Raw genomic sequence first — 19,434 nt, 5'->3', positions numbered from 1 at the left:
CGGAGAGTTGTCATCCCTAACGTTATCCCCAGAAACTTTAAATTTTATGGGTGTTTTTATTTTTTTAAGTCCATCTATATTAAAGAAAAGGTGCTGTGGCGGGTGGGGGTGGCTCGTCAGGGCGGGGCGGGGCGCGGCGCGGCGGCCGCTCCTCCCGGCCGCCAGGGGTCGCTGCGGAACCGAGCGGCGGCGGGCCCAGGGGGCAACATGGCGCAGCCGCCGCCCTTCGCCGGGCGCTTCCCGCCGCCGCCGTTCCGGGCCTTCCCGCCGCCGGCGGGGCCCTTCCCGCCGCCCGCCGCGCCCTTCCCCGGCCCCGCCGCCCGCCCGGGGCCTTTCGCGGTGACGGCAGCGGCGGCGCCCCCGCCCTTCCTTCTGCCGCCGCTGCCGCCGCCGCCGCCTCAGCCGGCCGGGCCCGAGAGCGACGCGGGGCCGCGGTTCCCGCCGGGCGGCGGCCCCTTCTTCCCGGCGGCTCCGCCGTTCCCGCCGCGGCCGGTGGGTGAGGAGGAGGCGGCGCAGCGGCAGCAGGACGAGCTATGGCTGTCGCAGTTCCTGGGCCGGCGCCGGGCCGCTCCCCCGCCGCCGCCGCCGCCCGCCGCCGCCAGCCCCAGCAGCGCCCGGGAGCTGGCGGTGGAGGCGCTGGGGCGGGTGGCCCGGCTGGCCGCGCTCTGCCGGGCCCTGCGGCGGCGGGAGGCCGAGGGCGACGAGGCGGGCTGGGCCCAGGCGCGGGAGGAAGCGGAGGCGACGCGGCGGGAGCTGCGGGAGGTCGTGAGGCCCCTGAGGGAGCCCGGCTACCGGGAGGCGCTGCGGAGAAAGGCCGAGAGGGCGAGGAAGAGGAGGCTGCGCCTGCAGCGGAGGAAGCAAGAAGCCAAGGCAGCCAAGGAGGAGGAGGCGGCCCGGGCAGCCGAGCGGGAGGCCAAGATCGACCAGTGGAGGGCCAAGTGCATCCAGGAGGTGGAGGAGAAGAACCGGGTACGGCCCCGAGCGGCCTCATCCTGGCTGCAGTGTCACCTCCCGGGAACTCCTGCGCGTCCCTCTGGGGCTGAGGGCAGCGTGGCAGGGCCAGGGGAGACCTGCCGGTAACGGGCTGGCAGCGGGTTGTGTCTGCCCGATGGCACCTGGCTTTGGCCCCCGCGGTTCAGTAGGTGCCACCTGGGTGCTGCGTGGGTTTGGCTTGCTTGGAGACGCGCTGTTTCCGAGGCCTGCTGCCCTGCTTCTCCCTTAAAAGCCTTGATGGGCATCTCAGCTTTGCCACGCTCATGTTCTAGGGCTTGACAGTTGGGGTTGAAGCGGTTTCTGAAATCTCAGGAGGTCTTCCTCTCCAGTCCCAAGCTGTCAGCCTGCCCCACGCTGCTCACAGCTACCCTGTGGTGGTTGACGCCATTTCAGTCACGATAAGCCTTCCCTGTTGGCTTTGTCCTTGTAAAGCTTGTTGTTTGCAAGCTTTTTGGTCTCATTGGGACATAAAATGTCCAAACCAAAAAAACCCCTCAAAGTAGGCTTGCTGGGAAGTGCTGCAGGCACCTTTGTGTTGGCTGTTGGCTAAAGAGCTGCCGTTCTGCTGGTGCTAGGTCTGCCTGGCATGGTACAGACCAGCTGTTGGGAAAGGTTTTGTGTTCAGACTGGCATGTTAATGGCCTTTAATTGCTGAGCTGTAGAATCGGGATGGTTTATGTTTATTATTAATGTTTTTCCTAACTTTCTGTGGTTAAAGGTTATAGGCTTTATGTATTCTTTAGCCATTTGGCCCAAATTTATGAGTTGTTCAGTATTCTTTTTTTGGTTTCTTGAAGTCTATCATGTTTTAGCTTTTTCATAAAAAGGCAAGGTTGCATGGTTGACTTAAATTGCCATGGCTGTGTTAGTGAGAAATTAGATCTCCGGTGCTTCGCTAATCTTTTTGAAAGTACCGTTTCATTCTTGTCTACGTGGGATGTTTCACACATCATGTCTTGGTTTTTTCTTTCTTTCATAGGAACGAGAACTTAAGGCTGCTGCAGACAGTGTCTTATCTGAAGTACGGAAGAAACAAGCAGACACAAAGAGGATGGTGGACATCCTGCGTGCATTAGAAAAGCTTCGGAAACTGAGAAAGGAGGCCGCTGGCAGGAAAGGTTAATTATAAGATTTTTGCCAAACTTTTTTAATTGTGCACATAGGAAATAAGGTGATGTGCCTGCCCTTTGCTGAATAGCAAGGTGCAGCTTGAAAAAGCTGGTTTTTTGTTAGTGATTTTAGTTACATTGTTATGCAAGAATAACTATAAAGTGCTGAACACAGTGGTTGCATTCCTACATTTCCAAGCTCTTTCTTGATAGAAGAATTACTCCAATAAGATAGTTGTTAGCAGGGTTAAGCTCATGTTCTTCTGAGATTTTGCCAGCTCCACTCTAAAGTCTGATAATAGAGCACCTTCTGAATTTGAAAATTTAAAATTGATTCTCTTTCTGTTCAGGTGTTTGTCCACCCCCCTCAGCAGACGAAGCATTTGAAAGTCAGGTGGAGAGTCTCAAAACGCTGCTCAAAAATCGCACAGAGTTGTATGAAGCTGAGGAGAGAGCATTAAGAGTTATGTTGGAGGGGGAGCAGGAGGAGGAAAGGAAGAGAGAAATGGAAAAGAAACAGAAGAAAGAAAGGGAAAAACTCCTACAGCAGAAACTCGAAATTGATTCCAAGCTGTTCGGGGAGCCAGGTAAATTCTACATGCCATACTCAACAGTAGTTTTCCACCCCCCCATCTCATAGACACTGGGTTTAAAATGCAGACACAAAAAATAGAAATCATCCGCTGGAGTAATTTATGGTCTGAGGAAAAGATGGAATAAACATAGTGTGCTGTTAACACATGTGATGTAAGAACTGTTTAGCTCTTCGGCAAAGACTGCAGTATATCTCAAGATGATTTCATAATGTTTTGCAAGAAGAGGTTGTAGATTAAACTGAAGTGAGAATAAACAGAATAGACTGAAGACTTCCAGCACCCAACAGATGCTTTAGTCTGCTGATTTGGTAAGTGTGACTCGGGTAATCTGTAAAGATTCAGTGTCCATATGTTCCCCTTGTTTAGAGGATGGAGGCAGGAAAAGTTTTGCTAATCTTGACTTGCCTCTCTGGTAAGGATAAGGAGACGTGCAAAACACGTAAATAGTCCTTCATGTACTACACAGGGAAGTGATTTCCAGTTCTAGCTGGGGAGCAGCAGATGAGTTGGCAAATTTGGGACTTCTGAGACTTACTAGAATTGAAGGTCCTTCTGGTTTATTGAATGATTTCTGTGTTTGTGTTTTAACAGATGAATTTCCTCTAGCCCACCTCTTGCAGCCCTTCAGAGAGTATTACTTACAAGCGGAGCATTCTGTAGCAGCTCTAATCCAGATCAGGTAAAAACAAAGTCTTTATTTTATTAGCAAAGATGAGAAGTATTGTTTGTTGAGACTGTAAAATTATGGTCTGTTTTAGTTTGTTAACTTCCAAATATGGTTATGCAATGAATTGTCCTGCTTTCTTTCAGCTAAGGATCAAGCTTCTGGCTTGATAGAGTTGTATCCAAGAGGTGCCTGTGTGAGGCCAAGTGCACTTCCATGCATAACCATTCCATTTAATAGATTAGTACATATATTTTTCACGTGTGTTTGGAAAATCAAGTCTCGGAATGCAATTTATAGTGTTTTCTGTATTGATCAGTACGGGAAAAATACCTGTGTGGGTATATAATAAATTTTATTGCCAAACTCATACTGGCTCTCCTCTCAGACAACACTTTCTCTGTTAAAGGCATGAATGGGATCAGTACTTGGTGCCAGCTGATCACCCTGAAGGAAGCTGCATCCCTCCAGGATGGGTTCTTCCGAGTCTCCCCACAAATGACACTTGGGCCACTGCTGTCAGATAATTCAGTAATAAATTCTTTTACTGTTGAAGGAATGTTTCATTATAATTGGGTGTGTAAATACGAGAGGGTCCGAAGAGGAAGGCTCATCCTCTGTTTTGGTAGCCAGGTACTGGAATGTCTTGCACTAAAGCATAAGGACTGTTTTTGCCATCTGACTGCAGGGAACTACCTGAGCAAGCCCAAAGCTGCTGGGCCTCTCGGGGTACGGAATTACAATCCCACTGCGAGTTTTTATTAGCAAATCTCAATAAAGAAACATTGCTGACGAGGGTATCTGTGCCAGTATTAACATCCTATTTTTAGTGCCTTTTATCTTTATAAGCCTAAATCCAGATGATGATATCTCCAGAAATAAAGAAGTTTAAAAAAAAAGATCATTAGTAAACATGTTTTTCTTCTTAAATGAAGCATGTCAAGCATCACTGTCAAAATAGTTCCTGTATTTTTGTGTGTAGAAATGAACCTATTACAAGTTTAAACAAATTCTGAAGTACAAACAAGATGGGCTTTTTTAAAGGCTGATTAAAGCAGCTGTTGACATTTTACTTTTGAGGACTAAAACTGGTACCACAGCATGGAAAAAATTCCCAGTTGTGGTGAAATAGGTCAGACAGCCATGAGAATATAAATTTGATGAATTTGGAAAAAAACAATAAAATCTGAAGTCTAACCTACTGTAATTGTTCTTGCCTATATAGCTGTTTTTGTATAGGGACAGATCATGTATGTAATATTTGATTAAAAAATGCAGCTCTATTTTGTAAGTTGCTTTTTGTACAGAATAAATAGAGAAAAATTGATTTTTTTTTTTTTTCATTTGAAGCTTTTTTACTCTGAAGGAGAGATTTATTTTAGTACTTGGCATCCAATATGACTCCAATGAGGAGAGAATTGCTGGCAAAAGGTTTGTGTGAAGGAACTTCTCCCTCCTACAAGGTGACAGAGGCATCTGATTTCAAAGCCTTCCATGTTCTGGACAGTTTGCTTGGAACAGCCATGGGCCATATGGGTTTGGGGCTTTGCTGGTCTTGTCGTGGCATCTTCCCACAGCCGCAGTCATTATTCTTGCTTAGCCTGGTTATGTGGGAATGGATTTAATCTCTCTAATTCCTTACCTCTTCACATCGCAACATCGTGTAATTCATGGAGGAGGCAACATGTAATTGCCTAAATTCAGCTCTTGGGCTTTATATATAATGTTAATAGTTTCTCAGCTGAAGCTTTATGTTGATTTCTGTTGGTAAGAGCACACGAACTAGTAATTTCTGCTAGAGTTAGAATTAATCTGGGTGCACAAGCCTGCAGTTCTGTGTATCGCCTACCTAGAGCACCCCAAAATACAGATTACCATGAGGTCCTCGGGGGGTGGAGGTTCCAATTTGCATGTCCGTACATCCCCTCCCATCTCGTTACTCCGAGACCTATGTCTGGGTCAGATCCCGGCAAAAGTTCAAATAGCATAAAAACAATCGCAGAAATGACGCTTTCAGTGCGGGAAGCTTAGTGCCCGGAGGTTGCTCTGCTTAGATCATTAGGCTCCTTATCCCATCAGCGTGTCTGACGGGACAGGCTAACTGCTTAAGCTACGATAATCCCACAACTCTCAGACGCTTGTCTGACAGTGCAATAGTGTAAAGGTCTGAGCAGTAGACAGCAGGCAGCATAGAAGCCACTCTGTTCTCCCCGCCCCGTGAGAAGAGCTCCATGATTTCGTCTGATGGTAAGGATAACTTCATATTATTAATAAAAATAGGACTTGAAAATGCCAGTGGTTGATGTGCGTTTAGGTATATTTCAATCCCTCAAGCTTTCTGTGGTTTATTCTACATATTTGCTCTTGTCTAGTGACGTCTGCATGAAAATGTTTTATATTTTTAGTGAGGAAGATGTTGAAGCCACAGATGGAAGAGGAATGTTTAAATCTTAACTCAAAAAATACATGGAGACAGGGTATTGATTCTTAAAAAAACCTTTGTGTATTCAGATTTAAGATTCAAATTTGACTATAGTATTTCCTACTATTTTTAAATTTTCAAAAATTATTATAGCCCAGAAGAAAAGAGGGGTTGGCTCTGAGTTTCCGAGACTCATGTGCATCCTATTCCTTCCCTGCTGCCAGCGCTGTTTGGGTTTCTCATGCTTTTAAGGCCCATCCTGACAGGAATTTGTTTTTTGCCAGCCTGTATCTGTGATGTGAAAACGGGCAGGGCTGGCCTGAGGCAGATGAGGTCAGAACCCTTGTGGGAGTTGCTGTCTGGTGTAAGTTGGTGTTTACGACTGACCCTCTTTAATTCTTGTCCCGTAGCTTTTTTGTTCTTATCGGTTCTCACCCCAACGTACTTCTTTTTTTCTGAGTAGTGGTTTTGGGAATTAACACTTGTGGGAGCCTTTCTCAGAGCACAGTATCTATGCGGTGAAATACAGTGAGATGCAGTACCGTAATCTCCATATTTTCTTCGTCGTGGCTTCAGGCACATTCGCTGCCCATCCCCATCCCTTAAAGTGGTATTTAAAACCAAGTAAAGCCATTCTAGGGGATGAACAACAAAATACTCTTTTCCTTTGCACCTTTGTACCGCACAGCTTTTGGGAAGAGCTTGATTTACAGCGTAAGCTGCGAGGAGGGTCCATCCCTCCTGCAGGCATGGCCACGCAGAGGAGTTGGAGAAAGCTGGGGGAAGGCGGCTTCGCTTACAGATGTTTTCACGCATTGTCTTTGTCGGTGCTGACGTGGATTGTAACAGGCTGAGCCCTCTTAGTCTGGGGAGCAGGTGGCCCGGCTCTGTGCAGGCTCCCCACACGTTGCATGTGTTGCGTGTTAGCAGCAGTACATGTGCAGGAGCCGCAAAGCTGGTTGGGGCTCTGCCTGCGCTACAGCCCCGGGTATTAAAAGCTCCTGGTGTAAGCAGGCAAGCAACAACTCTTGTAATTCTGAGAAGAACAACTGAATTGAACCATATGATGGTGCGTGTCGCTCTTTGTGATCTAGAGGCAGTTTGTTAGTCCTTTGGTCACATAAGAAATGACCTTGAATACCATTTCCCATTAAACTCTTATTTTTGCATTAAACAGCTTTTTCTTCCTTGTGTACATTCATCTGCTTATTTTCTTTTTGTAGAGTGTTTATTCTCATTGTCATAGAAGCCATTTCTTTTTAAAGGAAAAAAAATAATTGGTAAAATCACTTAGGGATGTCACAGCAAGTATTTACTGTTTGTCTCGAGGGTGACTGCTAAGGACTTTGGGGTGAACAGGCACAGGCTGCAGGTACCAGAACTTGGTGGAAGATTGACCATCAGCTCTTGCCAATTGACAGTGTATAAAGGAAATTATTTTGCATGCTGTCATCGCTGAGAAACTGGGGACTTGAGGCTTCATGCAGCATGGAGTGTTTTTTTATTAAACCAAGACTTTTATACAGAGCTGATGGCTACACTACTGCAGTAATATTTTCCATGCCACCATTCCCAGTTCATCAGAAATTTTTCTCTCTTTCTCAGTAAGTTGCTGCAGTGCTGGAGGGGTTGCCCTCGCCCCAGCTCCCCTGGGCTGCTCCGTGTGACAGCTTAGCAGCACATGGCCACGTGCGTGAGCTCTGTGACCACAGATGATCTCGGGTCCTGCAGAGAGAGGGAAGACCTGTGAGGTGTCCTCCCTGGCTACAGTTTCTTGCTCTGTAACTGGAAAAAGTGCTCGGTCTGTCCCCAGCTTGGGAAAAGGAGCGTGTGATGGGCAGCAGAGGGAGAGGGGGAGGCAGGAGGAGGGATGGAAGGCAGAGGGGCATGCACGGAGGCGGAAATGGAGGAGCAGAACACTCAGGACCTCTGCCAAATGAAGCGGTCAGCTTGGTCAGGTCCTGCTGGCTCAAGCTCAGAATAGCAAAGGTTAGTTCAGACAAATCATCTTGGTGTCAGTAATTAAGAGTGTGCAAATTGGCATTGCACACAGCAGTTTTTACTCAACTGGCTGCATCTCTAAGGGCTGCATTCCTTTTGCCAGTGTCTCTTGAAATAGCTCATCTTTCTCTTCTTCCACCCAACTGAAAAGGTGCTAGTCCTGCCTTTTACGGTTTTGTTTCATCCCTTCCTCTGGCAGCAAGAAATGAGGCAGCGGTGATGAGCTACCTGGATGAAGTTCCCTTCCGGATGGCCAGGAGCCTCGATGAGGACTCAGGGGGAGAAAACCCTTTAATCACCGCCCCAGCCATCGAGCTCCCCGACTGCGCCGACATCCTCGTGAGCACCATGGTGAGTCGGCTCTGCTTGCGTCCGATTCGCTTCTGGGGGGACGCTCAAAGGGATGTCAGCAGTGTTTGCCTTTTCTTGTGAAGGAAGGGAAACCTCTCCTCCTGACTGATCCTCTTAACTGGCTGGTTTGCAGCAGCAGTGGGAGGAGGCGAGGACGATTCATGGTGGGTGGGAGTTAGGAAGGGGTTGGTTTGGAGCTGGTTTTTTTTTAATCCTGTCCAAGCAAGAGGGTTGGGTCTTTCTGGGATAGGAGGACAAACTTCAGGCTCTGCTCTGGGATTGTTTTCTACTCTGGAATTGTCACCGTCTCATATTATATTTATTAAATATTTATTAATAAATCTAACAGATGTAAGCAGGCAACACTGCCTGTGCTGGTGTCATGGTTTAACCCCAGCCAGCAACTAGGCACCACACAGCTGCTCATTCACTCCTACTCCCTGTAGTGGGATAGGGAGAATTGGAAAAAAAAAAAAAAAAGGTAAAACCTGAGGGTTGAAATAAGAACAGTTTAATGACTAAACCAAAACATAATAATAGTTAATAATGAAAATTAATATAGCAAAAAGAAATAAAACCCAAGAAAAGACAAGTGATGCACAACACAATTGCTCACCACCCGCTGACCGATGCCCAGCCAGGCCCTGAGCAGCAATCCCCCGCTCCCAGCCAACCCCCCCAGTTTCTATACTGAACACTACGTTCTATGGTGTGGAAAAGCCCTTTGGCTAGTTCAGGTCAACTCTCCTGGCCATCCTCCCTCCCAGCATCTTGGGTACCTGCTCGCTGGCAGAGCATGGGAAACTGAAAAATCCTTAACTTAGGATAAGCGCTACTTAGCAACAACTGAAGCATTGGTGTGTTATCAGCATTATTCTCACACTAAATCCAGAACACACTGTACCAGCTTCTAAAAGAAAATTAACTCTATCCCGGCTGAAACCAGGACGGCTGGCAACAGATATATATATATCTATCTATATCTATATATATAAAATATCCTGTGGCACTGTCATCTTCCACATTGCTCAGTCCTAAACTGCTTTTGAATCTACACCTATTACTTTAACATCTTTGTCCACAATTTTAAAGCCTGGCATAGCAATTCGAAGGAGCTATTTGTACTCTGGAAGGGGGTTGGAAGCCTTTCCCTGTACATTGGCACTGAAAACATGGAGTTGACTCTCTGGGCTTACGCGTAGTGCTGGCACAGCTCCAGTCGAAGACAATTTCAGAAATACTTTGTGTGTTCAGCCTTAAGTAGTCTCACCCGTAGATGGGGTCAGTGCACTTCATGGGGGAAGGCGAGCTGGATGATCCCAAACAGCCTCCACTCGCTCCTGGTGATGGGTGAACCAGCAATAAACCCCACATCTGCCTTTTTTCTAGCTCAGCCCTGCTTATCCCTCCCCCCAAAAATGACACATCTCAAATCCGCGGGACGTGTTTAACATGAAGAGTCGCCGTGTTGTTCATTTTAAGCAATTTCTCCGAAGTAAATTTTAATGCACACGGCTTTTGACACCCATGTAAAGGCAGGTGATGGTCTGCATCCCCATGGACCAGCTGAGGTGGTTCATCACCTCGTCCTATCCCGGGAAACCCCCAGCCCTGCGTTTCTTCTTGGTCGGGGACACATCGGTGCTCCCTGCTGAGGCCAAGCAATTGTGCTGGTGGCCTGACTGATCCTTGTCAAGGCATGTGGTGGTGTTTTCCTCGGGGAGGCTGGTTTGGGTCCACAGCTGACAAGTGGCAGGGAGCAGTAAAAACAGCATTCCTGGGCTGTGAATGTACTTGCCTGCCTGTCCAGAGGAGACCTTGTTTGGAGAGCTCTGGGACAGGCAAGGCTTATTTGTTCCAGGAAAACCCTCAGATTTCAGTCTCAAACATGCTTATATTTTAAGCTGGAGTACGTGGAAATGATGACTCTGTTCTGGGACTGGCTGAGCCCCCAGTGCCATGGGAGATGCCCACGGCCAGTTTTCCCTCTGCTCAAGGTGGCATCTCCCCCTCTGGTGGCTCCTCAGCCACCGTGCCTGAGGTGGCTTTTCCAGGTGCCACTAACGGGTGCTGTCCCCTTCCACAGCAGCCAAACTGACACAAAACCGCCTCCGAGCGTAAAACACCTATCAAAAGAATGGTATCTACAACTCAAAATAGGAATAGCTTCATAGCCAGATTTTTTTCAGGTATAAATTTGGAGATTCCCTATAGGGATGAGGCTGGCACTGCCCAATCTTACAGCCCTAGTGCCCGCAGCCAGCCCTGATGCTCGGGGAAATAGGAGCCAACATGGGAAGGATGCAGCCCTCAGGGTGCCCTCATGAGGCACGTGGTTTGCTCTGTGCCACATGGCCTCGTTTCAGATGCCCTCACCAGCTGCTTCTTGCTCTTCCACAGCACGACTTCTCACTGGAAAGAAAAGTGCTTTACTGGGTTGAGGTGGCCTCTCAGCAGCAAACCGCCCAACATCGGGTTACCTCCGAAGTCGTCCCCACAGCTCCGCCGTGCTGGCTGCTGCTGGTGGACTCCGCTGACAGCTATGGGGGGAGACCGCGGGATGGGGCGGTGCGGCGCTGCATCAGCATGAGCGCTGCTGACGGCAGCTACGGGCATGCCAAGGGCAGAGGCGCCTTGTCCGACACTGAGAGCGAGACCCGGCACTCGGAGGAGGATGAGTACGAGGAGGACGACGAGTACTCCTCGACCTCCTGGGAAGAGAACGACAAGGATGAAAAGGTTTCCAGGAGGAGAAACACTGGGAGAGGTTTGGCTCTGCATCCCGACTTTTACCAGGCCCGACCAAAGACATCGCCTGGCTTGCTGGAGCCCTTGCCGGGTAATGGCAGCTGCAACCCTGCCAGCCCGGACCTGAGAAAGCAGAGAAGATCCATGGTGATATTTAACAACATGAAGAACGAGCTGGAAGCGGCCAGGAGGAAGCTGGCTTCTTTGGTGCATCCTTTGAACACAGCCGCTGTGATGAGGAGAGGGGTCCCGGTGTCACGACTGCTCCCCCCGCGCCGCCGCACCAGCCGCAGTGTCAAGTACGGGCCAGCCCCGGATGTGTCCCAGCTGGGGACCTTGGTGCCAGCTCCTCCGGCCACGGCCGCGCCGATCCCCCCGATCAAACGGCATAAGCCCACGGTGCCGGTAAGGTGTTTCCTTCTGGTAGCCCTTTGCTTGTTGCTGAGACAGGAGGGAGGTGGAGGGAGTCAAATCGGTCCCGTTTGCTGCGGTCTGACCAGCAAAATGGAACCAAAATGGGGCTTTGGGAACACTAAAACCATGAAAAATTGCTGACAACTTTTCATAACAAGTGAAGAAGGGTGGGGTTATTTTCTGCCAGGGTTTAAAGGCAAGCTTTACTTGCTCTGTCCTAACCAAAACTTCCCTGTTTTTCCCAACGAGCAAGGCATCTTATTTAAATTCCAATTGAAACACTAAAAAAAAAAGTGAAATAAGTTTTTTTCCCTCTTTCCTCTCCATTTTTTCCCCCTCTAACAGATATAAATGGGGTTTATGGGGAAATGCCCCTTTACAGCCATCATGTCTTTTCTAGGAAACTTTGGACTTCATAGTCCTACTAGCAATACAAATCATCTAGTGATAGAAACAGTGATGTGAACTGATGGAGTAAGTATTGCTTTGTCACCTTAAATCTGAATTGCACCATGTTTTTTAAGAAATCACATCTCATCCAGCTACTTGAGAGATGTAGGAGATGAATTACTGAAAACCTGCAATTAAAACCATTGGATACATGAAAGGCTGGGTTATTTATATGTAGCTGCATTAGACGTAGGGTAATTAAGGAAAGATTAAATGCCCATGTGTATTTGGACATGGCCCACCCTGCTCAGCTGCTGTTAGACATGCATCACACTGAGTGCTAAAGCCTCAACCCCAGGCAGGCGCATGCATGTGCAAGGTCATTTCTGGAGATGGCTTTGTAACAGAAACCTAAATACATCTGATAAACATCACAGGCACAAACAGGGCATCAGGGGAGCATCCTCTGCCCAGGCCGCTGCATCGGGTGTCCGCAGGCAGCGCTGCTTCTCCCGTGGCTGGTCAGGGACAAGCATGGCATTTATTGCTGGAGAGATGACCAGGATTCCCAGGGAAGGGAAGCTGCTTTTGCTTGCTTTGCCCCATGAACCCTCTTGAGTGCTGTTTTCTCTGATCTGTATCTATAGCTGAGCCTGGATTTAATTAAGTCCAGTCTCCTTTGATGCCCGAGGGGGTTTGTTCCATGTATGGGAATTTTCCTCTTCTGGAGAGAGCAAGGTAACTGCGGGCGTTCGAAAGCATTGCTTCAGCCTGGGTCGTTTAATATAATTTCCTGAGCTGGAGCAAGAAGACCATCTGCTGGTTTTTTTTTTCTTGCAGTCCCTCAGCCCCTACGCCTGCCTCCCCCCCACCTCCACGCCTGCGCAACCTCTCAGTTCCCACAGATCCCAGTCGGATTGGGCAGCTGACCTGCTCTCGGCGCTGAGCCAAGAGGAGCGAGACCTCATCGAGCCTGTTATAGCCTTGGGCTACCCCCCCCACAAAGCCATCCTCACCCTCCAGAAGACCGGAAGGCAAAGCCTAAGTCAGGTTGGTGGAGCTGGCGCGGCACCACAGAAAGCTTTTGGTAAAGAAAAACTTGATTTTCATGGAGAAAGGGATGGCTGTCTTGCTTGTGGTGGACTTCTGATGGCCTTGGGTTTCCCGCTTTAGTATCAGACCTCAGTTGACAGGATTTTCCATGAGATCACACGTTTGCACTTTTGCTGTAATAAAATAGCAATGAGTCGCTCTCAGCTTTTCAGCAAGTAATAACGTCCGGGTAACGTTATCTGTTCAATCTGTTGTATGGAGCATGGTGTCCTTTTGAAGTACAAATTTTCCCCCCGTATATGGAAACTTTTTGCACATCATTTTTTCCTGGCTGTTAGATTTGTATGATTATTGCCATGGCTCATCCTGTCAGAGCTGGACTGTACGAATACCTCAGAGATTTGTCTGGGCTGTCTCCAAAACACAACTTCCCCATGTTGGAGCAACCAGGGACTCCGTGCGGGCATTGTGACTGGGTCCCAGAGCTCTTCTCCTGAGGAACCCTCTATAATAACTTGGAATTTATTGAAAATAATTAACATACAAGCTCTTCCTACCCCTGGTATCTGAGTACATCTCAGCCTGCTGTGCTGCATCCTGATTCCCGAGGTCTCTGCTTGTCCAGACAAACCCTTTCGTGGTCCAGGTGGTCTCCGAGCATCCGTGCCATGAGGGATGCTGCTGGCTCTGACCCTCTGGCGTGGCAAGCTTGGGGCTGGACCTGCCCATCCCAGTGGAGGATTTAACAGGGCTAAATTATCCAAGTAGCTCTTACAGATAGAGAAGGGGCTTAATCACAGCTTAGCAAGAGGGATGTCCACCAGGCTGTCATGCCAGGGAGCAGGAGCAGCCCCTGGGCAGAGGTGTGAGCAGGAACGGCACCGAGCATCTGCCAGTCTCCTTCCTGTGCTCCCGGGGAGCTGTCTGTGCTGCGTGGGCCAGCTCTTACCCGTCTGGTCGGTGCATGAAGCTGCTCTGCAGCTGAGTCATCCTGCAGCTTCTGGCTCCCTCCTGAGTCAGCCCCGGCTGGACCAGCCTCCCCAGATGCTCGCTGGTGTTTTCGGCGATCGTTGCTGCAAGCCAAGGTGGGAAGGGAAGCTTCAGTTCTTCAATTCATAAAGGTTTCATCTAGGCAGAGAGATGGGCAGAGCCCAGCCCACGTTCTTTGCATGCAAGGGTGTTTGGGAGCAACTGCTGTCTCAAAATGAAGGAGGAGCGCATCTTATTAAGGATGGAAATAGGTACAGTCTGCTCCCTTCTGTGTAAACACAGGGACTCCCATCCTCCTGGAGAGGTGCTTAATGCACCAAAATATGCGATCTGCCTTATATTCTGTGCTTTCTTCAACAGAGGTTCCCATCTTTCCTATTTATGCCCAATACATCCACGATAAAATGTAAGGCGTAGCCCTTCGTGCGTCTCTTACAAGTACAAAACCACCAAATTAGACTAAACCTTCCTGGAAAATATGCTTCAACTCAAGTTAAAAACAAAAACTGTGGGCGCTCTTCATTGCTTGCTGGTGTCACACGGGGTTTCAGTGTGTGACGATGACAGCTTCAGCCGTGAAGATTGATTGTAGTACCAGATGGTAGCCAAAAATTGCTCAATTTCTTTGCAGTGTCAAGTCAAACTGGCAGAGCCCACCCTGGTGAAGGCAAGTCTGCTGCCTTAAAGAGGCGATGCCTTCTCAATTTCGGTGGAAGAACCTCTCTAAAAGGCTCAAGCAGGGTTAGCTGCCCCAGTGCGCTAGAGGTTCATCATCTAGGATGTCATGGGCAAGGGCTAAACCAAAAATGCGTCATTGCGTCTTCATCAATGATCACTGATCGATCAAAAACGCATCATTGATCCACGGAGCTCTCAATGTGTGTGTGAGAAGCAACAAATGGCTGCAGCTGGTCAGCATCCATCTCCCCAAACAGCCACGGGGTTCAGAGGAGGGTGTTCACCGTGGGACGCAGCCCACTGCGCCAGCCCCCTCCTGGCCATGCGCAGGTGGGGACCCTCTTCCTAAGGACTGTTGGACTCTTATGAAGTTAATAATACAACAAAATATATGTTCATCTGTGCTTCTATAATGTGCTCCTGGCCCTTTCCTCCTCCAGAAGAACTTGCTGTCTTACCCCAAGCAACAAATCGAGATCTTCAGCGCTTCCTACAAGCCCTGCGTCACCCGTCCCCACTGGCAGTGGCTCCCTGAGCCTCTCTGACGCTTGTAGAAGTTGTGTCCTTGGTGGTGGTGCTTGCAGCAGTGAGTTGAGCAGGGCTGTCTGCTGTGGTGCTGGCTGTCCTGTTCCCCCAGAGAGCCTCTGTCCCTGGAAGCTCAGCACCCAGTACCCCACTGGGTTTCCGCATCCCTGGCTTGAACCCTGCTGCAAGACTGGGGAGATGTTTACCCTGTTCCTCCACGATGAAATCATCATTTGGGTCTTTGGTGGTGTTTGCTCATGTTTTTTTCTGTGCTAGTCCAGGTGGGTTGGTGAGATGGTTGGTGGTAAGGCTTTGCTCTTCTTAAGCAGCCAATCTTTGGAGCACCTGAGGCGGGGACCTGATGGGGACAGGCCTTTCTGATGGGAGCCAGTCAAAGTGGTATAGGGACGTGGAAGATAAAAACCCACTGGAGAGGGGGCTTCCTCCACATCAGTGCATATGCTCATCTTTGATGTGAAAAGCTAGATTGCCACGCATAACATCAAGTAGCAGCAAATGAAGGAAGAGAGAAATCAGCAGGTTACTGATCTACCAGAGCCTGGAGGTCTCTTCCCACACGAGCAGTTTGTGGTGAGGTTATTGGGTTGGCCGGGTGGTGGATAAAGCTGAGCTCTCCAGGGGTGCCTGTGCTGGAGGAACTTCACAGCTCAGCATTGTAAGGAGTCTCCTTGAGAGCTGCCAGGGGAGAAGGAGCTTCAGGAAGGCAGCGGCACCTCCTCCTCCTCCCCAGTGAGCGGTGAGGCCAGTTCCGGACTCAGGGCTTTAGCAGGTCATAGTATTTAAAAACCTGTTTTTGTTTAGTCTTGAGGATATATATATGTTATTTTTTTTAATGATAAAAATCATTGAGTTGACAACGGCACCGATTTCATGCTGGGCTTGAACAGGCTGCCAGGACTGTCTGTGCTCTGCCATGAGCATGGCGAGCGGCTGTCCCTGCTGCAACAGGGCAAGGAAATACAGCAGTGGTCTGGGGTTTTTAGTTAGTAAGGTAACTAGAAAAATAAAAACAGGTTAGGAATGTCAGTGATGAGTGACTGTCTCATTTTTGAGTTAATAAGCTGCTCCTTAAGGCTGACGTTTCTTAAAATCCTTACTCTGCTGTTGAGCCAAACTAGATCAGCTCAACATTTGAGGGACTTTTTTGGCTTTTTCATATGTTTTATGGTCTTTTACTGAATACTTCTCCTTGGCTACAGCGGTGCTGGGGAGGGTGGAGGTCTGTGCTGGTGGATCTAGGGAGATATGAATCAGCTTCTCCTTGGATGAAGATGGCACGGCTTCAGGGAGACCTGTGGGATGTTTTTATTCCCCCTGCTATTGTATAGCTCATTTATTATTGTCTGTCCCATATGTTTTTGGACAGTGAACGATTCTCATGGTATTTAAAAGATACCGCTGGGAATAGTGCTGTCAGCACTCCAAGAACAATGAGGAAAGCCAAAAATAACTGTTTACTTTCAGTAATGACAGCACACGGGTCTCCCCTGGGGTGGGTTTTGTGCTCGGACCCTGGAGTGAACCCGCAGGCACCCAAACCCCGGCGCATCAAAGGGATGCTGGCTTGGCCGAGGGTAGACATCTCACCAGGACAGGCTTTGCTTCACCCCGCAGCCTGGAGGCCATCGCTGTGTGTCTCAGATGATTCAGATGTTTGCTCCTCGTCCTCCCTCCACCTTGTTCCCGTTCCTACCCTGGGAGCCTGGGGGGCACCGAGATGTTGTCTTCTCCCGGTGGAGTCTTGCTGACGGACTGCCCTGACTGAGCATCAGATGGGAATTGGCAGGACAGTGGTGACCCAGGTCCTCCCCATGAGTGTGTCCCTGGGAGGTGACAAGGTGGGCTCCTGAATGTACTCACTCGCCACGCCTGCAAGGTTGGATTAACCCCCGTTGTCTTCTGCAGTTCCTGAGCTACCTGGGTGCCTGTGACCGGCTGCTGAAACAGGGCTACGAGGAAGGTCAGGTGGAGGAGGCCATGGAAATGTTCCAGTACTCGGAGAAGAAGGTCAGAGCGGGGTGGCACAGCCCAGCCCTTTGTGCTGCATCCTCCAGGCTTGCTTTTCCAGCGGGCTGCACACTCCCCTCCTCCTCCTCCGCCGCCCCTCGCGCGGTCTCCCAGCAGGTCAGACCCATTGCCCTGCGAGCAGCAAGCCCGCACTCGCAGCAGACCCCTGGGGCAGTGTCACCGTAAGGGCCCCCGGGGAAGGACACCCTCTCCATCGCTCTTCTCCATCCACCCTCTCACCCCTCCATGCAAGCACGATGCTCACTCAGCCCCTGCGTGGGGAATCCCACACCCTGAGCCCACCGTCACCTGCGCTCGCCACCTCCCTCCTGGCTCCCCCTTTGCATTCACCCCCCAGGGAGAAGAACCATGATGGCATGCTGGGTGTTGGTCTCCATCATCACTCTCCTCCTGGGGATAATGAAGAGCCTCAGGGAGGTAGAACTGCTTGAAATTTGGGCTGGGGGTTTTTGACGTGATGCTGACAGCACGTAGGATTGTCGGCTCACCGCTCCTTTGGGCTGTGGCAGCAGGAGGACGCTTGGGTCTCGGTGTCAGGCAGGGGGTTATTTATTGTGGACGCGGCTCCAGGAGATGTTGTGGTGCTGGGGCCCAGCCTGAGCAAGGGGGGAAGCAGGACAAATTAATTCCAGCTTGCACTCACTGCCTTTCCCCAGTCTCTTTATAATGCAGGCAAACACTTGCGTGGAATTTGTGTTAAACTTTATAAGGAATAAGTGAAGCTAGAGGCTGACTTTATTAAATATTTCCTATTTTAAAAGTTGATGTAAAAGCACACTTTTAAATGCTAGCAGTGGTATGCGTGCCCTCGCCCTGCTGTTGGAGTGCCCTTCAGCAGTAATACAACCCGGCCAGGTCGTTTGGCTGCAGCCTCGTCACCCAACACTCTTTCTGCTGCAATGCTCCGATAAATCCATCCTTAAAACCCCATGATAACATCACTCCTTTCTCTTCCTTCTTCCTCCAGGCAGCTGAATTCTTGCATTTGTTAGCCCAGTTTAACGATATGGGTTTCCAGCAAAATGAAATCAAAGAAGTTCTTTTGCTTTGTGGGAATCAGAGGGAGAAGGCGCTGGAAGAGCTCATGATGAAGACCCAGTGACCAGTGTCCTGGACCTCAGTCCCAGCTTCCCCTCTCCAGACCAGACCTCCGAAGGACTCAGGTGGGCCGGCGGGCACTTACCCTTCTGCTGCTCCATCCTCACCCTGAGCAGCACGGCTCAGCAGGCACAAACCTTTGAAGCACTGGCTTGGTGTCTCACCGTTTTATGGACATCCGTCATAAGCGTTTGTCACTGCACTAAGGCAAAGGCTTTATAGCAGCAGTGTTTATCTCTTCACCCACACATCTCCACCCTTGATCATCTCAGCTGTTTAGATTAGATGCAATAAGATCCAAACCACCTTTGGTTTAGATTTTGCAAAACCCAAACCACAGTTTTCTCCCTCCACCTGGGGTGATAGATGTCGTGTTTTCAACTACAATCAAATGTGGATTCTTAAAAGATTATATAAATCAACAGAAGAGATTGTTTTCGTAAAAACTGAAAGCTCCTGCAGAAACATTTGTCAGTCCTTGCTTGGGAAGAGTCTCATGACTTAGTCATGGTTGAATATTGTCATTGAAATCCAGTCCAATCACATTAGCTTCTCCTTTTAAACCAGAAACTTGAGAAAAAACACACAATTCAGTGAGGGTAAGGGTAGAAGACAGGCTGCCCTTGCTTTAGAAATACATGAAGTTTATCCAGTGCAATAAAAAATGGCTTATGCAAGGGTTTGTGCTTGGGGAATTTCATGAAATCAGAACAGAGAGATGGGGAATGACTCGGCTGCCCTCGTGCTCTGCCCAAATCAGGAAAATTCAGGGGATGCTTCCCTAAACTGTGGAGACAGTGGCTCCAAATGCAGTTAAGCATGAATGTCAGGATCAGGAAGATCTGGATGCCCGGGGAAATTTTTGTATATAACTGAAGGACAGAGATTCAGATCACCTTACGGGACATGTCTCTTGGCTTGGCAGTGGAACAGCGAACAGTGTTTTCACATAAAAAATATGTTGTTTTCCTGTGAATTAGATACAGATGTAATTTCTTTGAGTAAAGATGGTTGGAGGGGTTCTTCTGAAATGTATTTGTGTCTTTTCCTGTGAAAATGCCAACTGGCACAACCTAGCAGAGAAAATCCTTAATTAGTTGCATTAGTACCATTTTTCCATTGTATCCTTCCAAACGATCTCCCAGCCCAACGTACTGCCATCGTGTTAAAACACTGTGTCCCTTCTCCCTGTATCTCTAGGTAGGTGCCAAACACCATCAGGAGGTACAGCCCTCCACAGCTGCCTTCATCCTCACCTGGATGCAGCAAGGAAACTTGGCATCCAGATTTTGGGGGACTTGACCCGTCCATACCCAAGGATGTTTCATACCTGCTCATCTTTAATGGCATTGA

The 19,434-nt window shown here is 49.1% G+C and overlaps 2 protein-coding genes across 7 annotated transcripts; both read left to right on the top strand.

Annotated features, from left to right (window-relative positions):
* Positions 1-192: 192 nt before the first annotated feature.
* PDCD7 (programmed cell death 7) lies at positions 193-3,917 on the top strand. Its single transcript, XM_074837680.1, has 5 exons — positions 193-969; positions 1,973-2,111; positions 2,453-2,689; positions 3,290-3,377; positions 3,772-3,917. Exons 1-5 carry the CDS (start codon positions 208-210, stop codon positions 3,887-3,889), a joined length of 1,344 nt encoding a protein of 447 aa, XP_074693781.1. The 5' UTR covers positions 193-207; the 3' UTR covers positions 3,890-3,917.
* A 793-nt stretch (positions 3,918-4,710) lies between these two features.
* On the top strand, positions 4,711-19,112 carry UBAP1L (ubiquitin associated protein 1 like). Of its 6 annotated transcripts, none has more exons than XR_012624893.1 (6): positions 4,711-4,793; positions 7,985-8,136; positions 10,537-11,289; positions 12,529-12,738; positions 16,570-16,962; positions 17,951-17,991. XR_012624893.1 is itself a non-coding variant. In XM_074837675.1 (6 exons), the coding sequence occupies exons 1-6, from the start codon at positions 4,760-4,762 to the stop codon at positions 18,083-18,085; spliced, it is 1,386 nt and encodes a 461-aa protein (XP_074693776.1). In that variant the 5' UTR covers positions 4,711-4,759; the 3' UTR covers positions 18,086-19,112. The 6 variants fall into 6 exon arrangements, 5 of the variants coding, with proteins under 5 accessions (XP_074693776.1, XP_074693780.1, XP_074693777.1 ...); XM_074837675.1 differs by having other exon boundaries at positions 16,861-16,962; positions 17,951-19,112; XM_074837676.1 differs by lacking the exon at positions 4,711-4,793 and adding an exon at positions 4,838-5,609 and having other exon boundaries at positions 16,861-16,962; positions 17,951-19,112.
* Positions 19,113-19,434: the final 322 nt, after the last annotated feature.

Source organism: Strix aluco, chromosome 12 (genome assembly GCF_031877795.1).
Source record: "Strix aluco isolate bStrAlu1 chromosome 12, bStrAlu1.hap1, whole genome shotgun sequence".
Taxonomy (NCBI): domain Eukaryota; kingdom Metazoa; phylum Chordata; class Aves; order Strigiformes; family Strigidae; genus Strix; species Strix aluco.
Note: the sequence above shows the minus strand (reverse complement) of the source record. Positions and strands in the feature narration are given on the sequence as shown.

Coding starts and splice junctions, on each gene's coding strand:
- UBAP1L (XM_074837675.1), top strand. CDS start 4,760: ATGACTCCAATGAGGAGAGAATTGCTGGCAAAAG. Junction 11,290..12,528: donor GGCATAAGCCCACGGTGCCG/GTAAGGTGTTTC, acceptor TTTTTCTTGCAG/TCCCTCAGCCCCTACGCCTG. Junction 12,739..16,860: donor GAAGGCAAAGCCTAAGTCAG/GTTGGTGGAGCT, acceptor TGTCTTCTGCAG/TTCCTGAGCTACCTGGGTGC.
- PDCD7 (XM_074837680.1), top strand. CDS start 208: ATGGCGCAGCCGCCGCCCTTCGCCGGGCGCTTCCCGCCGCCGCCGTTC. Junction 2,112..2,452: donor GGAGGCCGCTGGCAGGAAAG/GTTAATTATAAG, acceptor CTTTCTGTTCAG/GTGTTTGTCCACCCCCCTCA. Junction 2,690..3,289: donor CAAGCTGTTCGGGGAGCCAG/GTAAATTCTACA, acceptor GTGTTTTAACAG/ATGAATTTCCTCTAGCCCAC.